General features: G+C 39.9%; 1 protein-coding gene across 1 annotated transcript in view; it reads left to right on the top strand.

Annotated features, from left to right (window-relative positions):
* The first annotated feature begins 2,551 nt into the window (after positions 1–2,551).
* Positions 2,552–8,254, top strand: part of TAF4B (TATA-box binding protein associated factor 4b) — a 95,954-nt gene continuing 90,251 nt past the window's right edge. Inside the window, exon 1 of the mRNA XM_087707151.1 lies at positions 2,552–3,219. Coding sequence (XP_087563277.1) covers positions 2,571–3,219 — 649 coding nt within the window. The 5' untranslated portion in view covers positions 2,552–2,570. The remainder of the gene's footprint in view (positions 3,220–8,254) is intronic.

Below are 8,254 nucleotides of genomic sequence, written 5' to 3'. Positions count from 1 at the left end.
CAACCCCCCTCTTCAGCTGGGCACAGTGTCGCTCACCAACCTAGCGGTATCCCGAAGGCACCAAGCAACGCGATCACCTTTGCCCCCCCTCCCCGGTTTTCACAGCTTGGCATCTTCGGGATACCGCTAGATTGGTGAGCGGTGCTCTGCCTGGTCGGAGGTCTGTTGTCCAGGGGGCTTATTTGTGGGGGAGGGCTTATATTTTTGCCCACCAGAAAAATGTGGCATGGTCTTATTATCAGGACATGTCATATTTTCGGGGAAACACGGTAGTATGTTGTAAAATGCTCTTTGTATCATTAAAAACATTAGTTTATTCAAAATCCCATTTGTGTAGTCTTCTTGCATAGTCTACTCATTGTAAATTATCAGCCACTGCACATTATCAGCCTCTCCAAATGTTAAATATATGCATCAACAATAAAAAAACCTGAGTCTCCTAGTTTTGCTGCTGTTATCACTTTTACTCTGCACATGTCCAGTTGTAACCTACAGTAGTAAATGTATTAAGTGGTTTTTTATAATTATTCAGAAAAAAACTCTGAGGAAGAAATACATGATATGGACACAAATATCTGAAAACATTCACAGAAATTTTTCCAGGATTAGATGTGTAATGATTTTATAAGCTGAATTGGTAACACGAGTACAAGTAATGCAATATTATAATTTAAAAAGAAATTAGCACTTGAAATAGGTGTAGAAATAAATTTTGTGAGCCTCTGAAAGAAACACAACATTTTTGTATACTCTTCTAGCATGCAGAACATTTTAAAGTGTTAAAGTAATAAAATGCAAAAAAAGGCTGGGAAGAAAAGATCAATTTGAAATTTTATAACAAGTAAAACTAGTATAAAAGCTAGTTTATCCTAGCACTTGAAGCACTGAGGTGGAGAAATCTTAGTTTTAGCGTGGCCTTGGGCACAAAGCCAACTAGCTGGGGTCTGTCTGTGAAAAGAAAGCAGCAGCAAATCATTTCTAAAAATGTCAAGAAAAGTCAATAGACTTATCCATAAAGCAATAAAATTGGAAAAACTTGACGTCACTTGTAGGATGAACTAAGCTTTTATAGTTGCCCTGCTTTTACAAAACCTTCTCTTTGTGATCCAGGATTAACTCGTTTCTTCTAGAAGGCACAATAATATGTGTGTTGTGATATATGTGTTGGAAGAAATATCCTTCTGGGTTCGACTCCAAGTGGGGAAAAAGACACTGGAGACATGGTGGCTGCTTGGAAAGATGGTTTTAATGGTGGACAGGACCACATGGTTTGAGTCCTGTGATCACATGCTTCAATGTTGGTGGAGAAGAAGAGAAGGGAAAAAGAGAAGCCGAGTTCCTGGTTTTATGCCCTCTCTGGCCTTTGATCTTGAGCTTGTATTCTGATTGGTTGTCAGACTCCCATGGGGCCATGCAGGGGCAACTCTCTAGGCTGCGTTTTGAATCCAGGTTTGGTTGAGTTCTCAGATGCCATGTGGTGAGTTGGGTAAAGGGTCAATATCATTATGCCTTAATCCCATCACTCTGGAGCTGAAGGGGACTCTTTATTATGTAAAGTGGACTAGGTCGGGCTTTAATGGCTCATTGACAAAGGGGGATGGAGAGGAAGCTGCAAGCAGCTATTCTGTCTTTTAAAACATGTTTCTTTCTTTTCACATCCAGAGAAATATTCCGCCTTTTCAATATTTCCTAGGATATTTCATTTTTCTGGGAGAGGGCTGGGTGATGACTTCCTACATATGTAAATGCCATGGATTACATCATTTATATAGTTGTGTGAGTCTGTACAGACCATGTGGCATTACTTGTCTTCATTGCTTTCTTCATGGAAACTTTGGAATGTGAGAAAAGCCTTGGATTTTCAGCCATTCGTGGGCAAATGTACGCAGGCAAAATTCCCTAGAGCCCGTGTAACTTATATTTTTGACAAATTCTTATGGCTACCGTAGTTTCAATTGATTTGTGGTACTTAGTACTGTGAAAATTTGAAACATGAGCTCATTCAATAGCACACGTCAAATTAAGAGAAGGGAGAACCTGCTTGTTATCCTTGGATATAGCACAAATTGATGTGAACGTCCCTATTCCTTTTCTCATGAGTCAACCCTTCTTTGCGAATGTTTCCCTTGATTAATTTGCTGTTACCAATTAAGCGAAGTTCTGGAGTAATAAATAACTTTCAGGGAACCTGAAGCATAACAGAGCCGAAAGTAAAAATGAGTCACACAGCTTACCACCGACTTTCCCGCCTAGAACAGCCTTTTCGGGAGGGAGGGGGGGAGGAACGTTTCCTTTCTGTGACGTCCCAGGAAGGCTGCCCAATCCAACGATTGGGTGCATGTGCTGAGGGAGCCAGAGGGCGTGCACGCCTGCGCTCTGCGATGCTACATAAATGAGAGCGAGAGCCGTTCTTAGTTTCTGGCGGGGCGGAGATTTAATCCGTGGAAGACTTATTAGGGCGGCGCCCCTCATAGGTGTAGCACCACCTGCAGCGGCACGTGCCGCTTCTTCCTTCCCTTACGCTTCTGGTGTGTGGGTGGGTGGGGGGGGGGCTGGGGATCCCCACGTGCATGCCTGCGAAGGAGAAGAAAAGGGTCGGCAGCGGCGGACGCGTGACCGTGTGGTTGTTTGCCTGCGAGCTGGGGACTCTCCTGGTTTTGCCGCACCGCCAACTGCGGAGCTTTTGCTCAGCTCCCGAGCACCTTTGGCGGCTGCTATGCTGTGGAATAGCTCGGGCTGCGCCTCAAACTCTATTCCTGTGCCCTCCGGTGCCTTTTTCCTCCTTCATGACTACTCCTGCGCCGGCGGCGGCGGCAGCCGTCCTGGGGAAGGACATGGCCCCTGGGCCTCCCGAACATGCTGCTTTGGCCGCCGATCCCCCTGTGAACGCGGCTAGCGGGAAGCAGGAACCCCGGGCAGTGGTGCCCGCTCGGAGAACGGTCCCCTCTCCCTCCTGTCCGGCGATTCCCACGGGCAGCCCTGTTAGGTTTGTCCTGAATCCCGTGGGCGCCAGGCTTCCCCTTAGCTTCGTCCCATCCTTCGCTCCTCAACCCCGAGTGCTGCCTGCCCCCATAGGAATCAAACTAGCCCCCTCGACTCCTGGGCGGCAGCTCTCCAAGTCAAGCAACATGGGTGTGAGGCAGCCAGTCCCTCCCTCGGGAGGACCCAAACCCGCACAAATGACAATACAATTGCCTGCTAATTTTCAGATCCCCCAAGGTAAGCAGCTCCCCTTTTTGGACCCTTCATTTATGGCTCTTCTGCACCTCCCTTTATAGGCTGAGTCAAAGTTATAGTGAATTTTGAAGCTCCCGAATGATGCTAGATGCTGCGAAGTTTTGCTCTGTCTATGAGAAGAACCTTTTTCTAAAAACCCGGATATATAAAACCATGTTGAGTAGTGCAGATATAAATTGACTTCCATGGTCAATTTCATATTTAGAAAGTTGTATTCACGATTTCTAGGTCTTTTGAGATGGGGGGGGGGGAGAAAGCATCCAGATATTTAACATTCCTCAGTATATATGATTCAAACCAATCTTCTGAACAGCACTAAATTACTTGCCCATTTTTTATCCAAATTCTCTAAATTGTGCTTGGGAAGAGATTTTCTTTCGCACATCTTCAAAAATACCCCAAATGGAGGACAACTCAGTTTTACGGAGTTCTCAAAATTTTATAATTGTAGTACTAAATGTTGTATCCCTATTCAGTGCAAAAAAAAATCGACATCATACCTATCTGTTTGGTCAGTGGTCACTTTGGAAATACGTGTGATATACTGAAATTTTGAGAATCGGGGTCACTGTTCTCAGTGCATATCAAAATAATCTAACCATGGTTTTTTTTATTCCTAAAAGTCCAAACAATAGGAAGGTCCAGGTGTGGATCCAAGAGTTTTAGAAAGTTGAGAAAGACAATATACTACTAAATAACACTCTTACCTCTTTCCCTCATTTTCCAGGTTTAAAAATGTTTCATGTAAAATTACAAGAAAAAATTAACAGTTAAATTCTTAAATCTAGAATAAGATTTATGCATTTTAGGGCACAAGTTTCTGAAATAGACACAAATTTACTGTATATGTTTATCAAGAATTTCAAATATTTTCAAGTAAAGCATGTGCAAAACCAAAGTTTTGAGGCAATAAGTAACTTAAGGTATGCCTTCTGTTGCCTTCTTTTTTATTGCTTCTCATTTTTCCCTAAACATCAGGATCTTTCTTTGTATTATCTATTCAAAATAAGCAGGTGTTAGATTCATTATTATCTTCCATTGTGCAATCTGATTTTACTTCATTTAGTTTTATATGATTTACTCTTGCTCTATGTCAACCATTTTTTTCAACACTGCAATTCAAAGGTTTCTCCCCTTTTTGAAAGTCCAGCTTTACAGCCATGTAAAACCATAGGTCGGGTAATACAGTGTATAACATAACTGTGAGCTAAGGAAAATAGTCTGTTCCTGTGTTAATTTCTTCTCTGTATCTTTGCATTCAGTTGGTATTACCTGTTAACACAATCAAGGCTTTAAATTAATTGTGGTCATGTTCTTTTCTTTCACTTTTAGTAACATTTTTCACTTCTAGCCAAATCAATAGCATTATCAGGATAACTGAAATTGTTGAAGTTTCTCCCAGGATTTTTAATGCCAATTTCTATCTGTTCTATTCCAGCATTTCTCAGAATAAATTTGGTGTTACATTGAAAAAAGCTGATTATACAGTCTTACTTTGATGTCATTCTGTCTCAACTTTCAGTTTCTTCAAACTTTATTTTAATTTTTGGTTCCTGATCATCAAATAAATTCACCCATGATTTTTAGGACCATCTACAATTTGTTGTAGTTTATGAGAGATAAATGTAATTGTTTGGTATACTGGTCTTTTTTTGGTAGAGGATTCTAAATTGATCTTTAGGTTTATTGTCATAAAAATATTAATTGTAACAATTAACAATTTTCAAATAAAAATCCTTTATATCCTGATTAGTAGGTTCTAGTGCAATAAGTTGATATATCTATGTTATAACAGTATTTTATATTTGAAAATTAAAATTTGTTTTGAGATATCCTTGATGCTTTCCGAGTTTGGTTGGTTTATTGCATTCAATTACCCAAACTAGGTAACATCATCAGTGCTAGTAGAGAGTGGGGTTTGCTCTCAGTTTATATTCTAATGGCTTGCCATGTCAGCATTGCTGGAAGTGGCCTTGGAGTGCTTTAGTTGTTTTGTGTGCTACGCGGATGCAATTTTTTGGTAGACTTGTGTTTCTATCTTGCCTTTGCAAGATAGTAGTAAGGATATCTAGGAAGGGTAGTGTCTTGTTTTTTTCTTCTTCCCTTGTGCATTTGATTCCTTTGAAGATGTCATTGATGGTTTTGTGTGTTCTCTAATCTCTAGTCGTTTTTTATTATGCTAAAGATGTCATCTACATACATGATCCATATTTTGGATTGAATGTATGGAAGTACAGAACACATATTCTCCTATATTGATAAAATCTGTTTATCCAAATATTTCGGAATGTCTAAGCATCATACAGATAGACTTTCCCCAGAATAATGTGTGTTCCTCCTGGTCCTCAGTTCTTACAACACCATTGAAATAAATTTCATCCATCTTGCTGTTAGTTATCCTTGCATAACATTCTTTTAGCCAACTCAAATGCAGAATTGGAATGTCAGCCTACAAATAGATTAAGAAACCAATGATGTATAGATCTAAAACTTTTATTAGAATGGCTGTAGTAGAATCTTTCAAGTTTGATTGTGTTTCCCCCTCCTTCCCCTTTTATTTTCATGTGAATTAAGTGAAAACTTAACTTTTTTTGTAAATCTTTTAAGTATCAGCTTAAGGCATGCTTCTCTGTTGCTTTGGTAATGGATTTTCCTCTCTCTATGAAAGCTATCCTCTACTCTCTACCTAAAGGAAGATGAAGCAGGTAGAAGACAGGCATGTCAGTCATACCATATTTTTTCCTAAGTGGAGTTGCTCAGAAATAAGAATTGAAAGCAGAGTGTAAATGTAACCAAGATGAATAGAAAGTTAAGTGAGAGTTATGGATCCATTAATGACAATGTGATCAGCCCAGCAAGTTGCAGATCAGCACCAGCATGAGTAGTCTTTGGTTAGACTCTTCCAAATAAAAACAGAACAACAAGAAGGGAGATGTCATTTATAGGAATTGACCTCTGGAAAATTATACCCAATCATAATAAGGAAGCACAGTGTCTCCTTGGCTAAAGAAGTTCTATTTTAGTTCAGTGTTTTGTAGGAAAACTCCATTTTGAGAAATTGGTTATTGTTGTAATTCTGCTTGTGCTGTTTAAGCAGTATCAACAGAGATAGGACAGTGGTGGTGAATCTATGGCATGTGTGCTGTCGCCCCAGCCCAGCTCCATCATATATTTCTCATGGGGGGGGGGGAAGAAAGAGGGAGGGAAGGAGAGAGGGAGGGAGAGAAAGAGAGAGGGAGGGGAAGAGAAAGAGAAGGAGGGAGAGGGAGGGAGGGAAAGAGAAAGAGGGAGGGAAAGAGAAATGATATTACAAAAGTTTTTGTTTATTGTTACTAAACGCAATATTTCAAAAGCAGAAAAAAATGAAGGGGCATAAAAGGGCATTATCACGTTTTTCTTAGAATAATTAGATGAACTATTTTAGGTAGTAAAACCTCATTATTCAGGTTAAATTGCCATGTTGGCACTTGGTGATAAGTAAGTGGGTTTTGGGTTGCAGTTTGGGGACTCGGTCTCTAAAAGGTTAGCCATCACTGGGGTAGAACGATGTGAAGTTCTTGCTGGAATTCAATATTTCGGGTGCCAATTTTCTGTAAACATTGATCACACAGGAGATAGCTGAGAAACTGTTCCTTGTCTAAAATACTTATTTTGGATCTTTCTGTGAAATATACCTGTTACTGGTTAGACTGATACTGTCAAGATTTCATCACTTCCTCTGTTCAATTCCATATTCTTTTGTCTGATAAGTGCAATTCTGATTTTTACCTGACTAGTGTTCTTTCCATTATTGAGGCACACTATAAGGTCTCTGCTGCATAAATACTTAAGTAACTCAAATTTCCCTTTCACTGTACTATTTTCACAGGTAGAACAGCCTTGGGAATATTTTTTAACAGAAATAATACTTTTAAATTCATTGTTTCTCAGTATGGATATTCTTTCTACCATCTGATAACCAGTAGCCCTTGGTCCAATCTTTATTTCTAGATTTGATAACTAAAGAAAGGAATGTGGTGCACGTCCAAATAGTGTATAGTGGTAGTTGAGGGCTGCATACAATTTATATTAACCAACTGATGAGTTACCGTATTTTTCAGAGTGTCATATGCACTTGCCCCAACCCCCAAAAAGTGGGTGAAAATTTAGGTGCGTCTTATAGACTAAATATGGGTATTTTTAGGCTCCTGAACCCTCCGCATCGCCTTTTTGCTCTCCCTGTCCCCCAGAAGTACTTTGCAGTGCTCTGCACGGCTTGGTTTTGCCAAAAGCATGCCTGGTTTTGGCCTGCAGAGTGCTTTTGGGGCTGGGGAGAGCAAGAACGCAATACACAGAGGATTCAGGAGCCCAAAAATGAGTCCATTTTTGGTGAAAATGGTCCATGAGGAGCACTGCAGAGTGCTTCTGGGGGCCGGGGAGGGGAAAAACTTTTTTTTTCTTGTTTTCCTCGTGTAAATCTAGGTGCGTCTTATAGACTGGTGCATATAGTCCCAAAAATGCAGTAATTTAGAATGAGAGAGTGAATGGCTCAAAGTCTCCCAGGGATCATGTCAGAATTTAAACTTGGATTTCTTGATTCACGCCTAGCACTTTAACAATATATCTTTGCAGCCATGAAAGGAAACGTGAATAACAAGTGTTGCAAGTCTGTTGAATTTGATTTATACATGGTCATTTTTCATCTGTCACTTTATTCCATTTATTTATTCCATCTGATGTTCATTTTGTTTTAAAGCAATCCATTAAAAAGTCAGCATTGTTCCTAGGACATGCATTTTAATGCACTTTTCCTAATGCATTTTTTACTAGAAGCTTATTTTGTGATTTGTATACATTATACTTACAACCTTCTGTTTCTGACTTTACCGAATCAGTCAGTAAAACCTGTTCACTAGGCACCTTATCCTCAATCTCAAGAGCAGTAGTATTGATATAACTATATTTATGAAATCTACAGGCTACCTAAATAAATCCATTATAGCTTTGGGCATGCCTATGGAGATTCTCAATCATCCAG

Source organism: Thamnophis sirtalis, unplaced genomic scaffold (genome assembly GCF_051295495.1).
Source record: "Thamnophis sirtalis isolate CommonGarterSnake01/CBP01778 unplaced genomic scaffold, rThaSir2_p1.2 scaffold_2, whole genome shotgun sequence".
NCBI classification, from domain to species: Eukaryota; Metazoa; Chordata; class Lepidosauria; order Squamata; family Natricidae; genus Thamnophis; species Thamnophis sirtalis.
The sequence above is the reverse complement of the archived record's forward strand: the minus strand, read 5'-3'. Positions and strand labels throughout refer to the sequence as shown.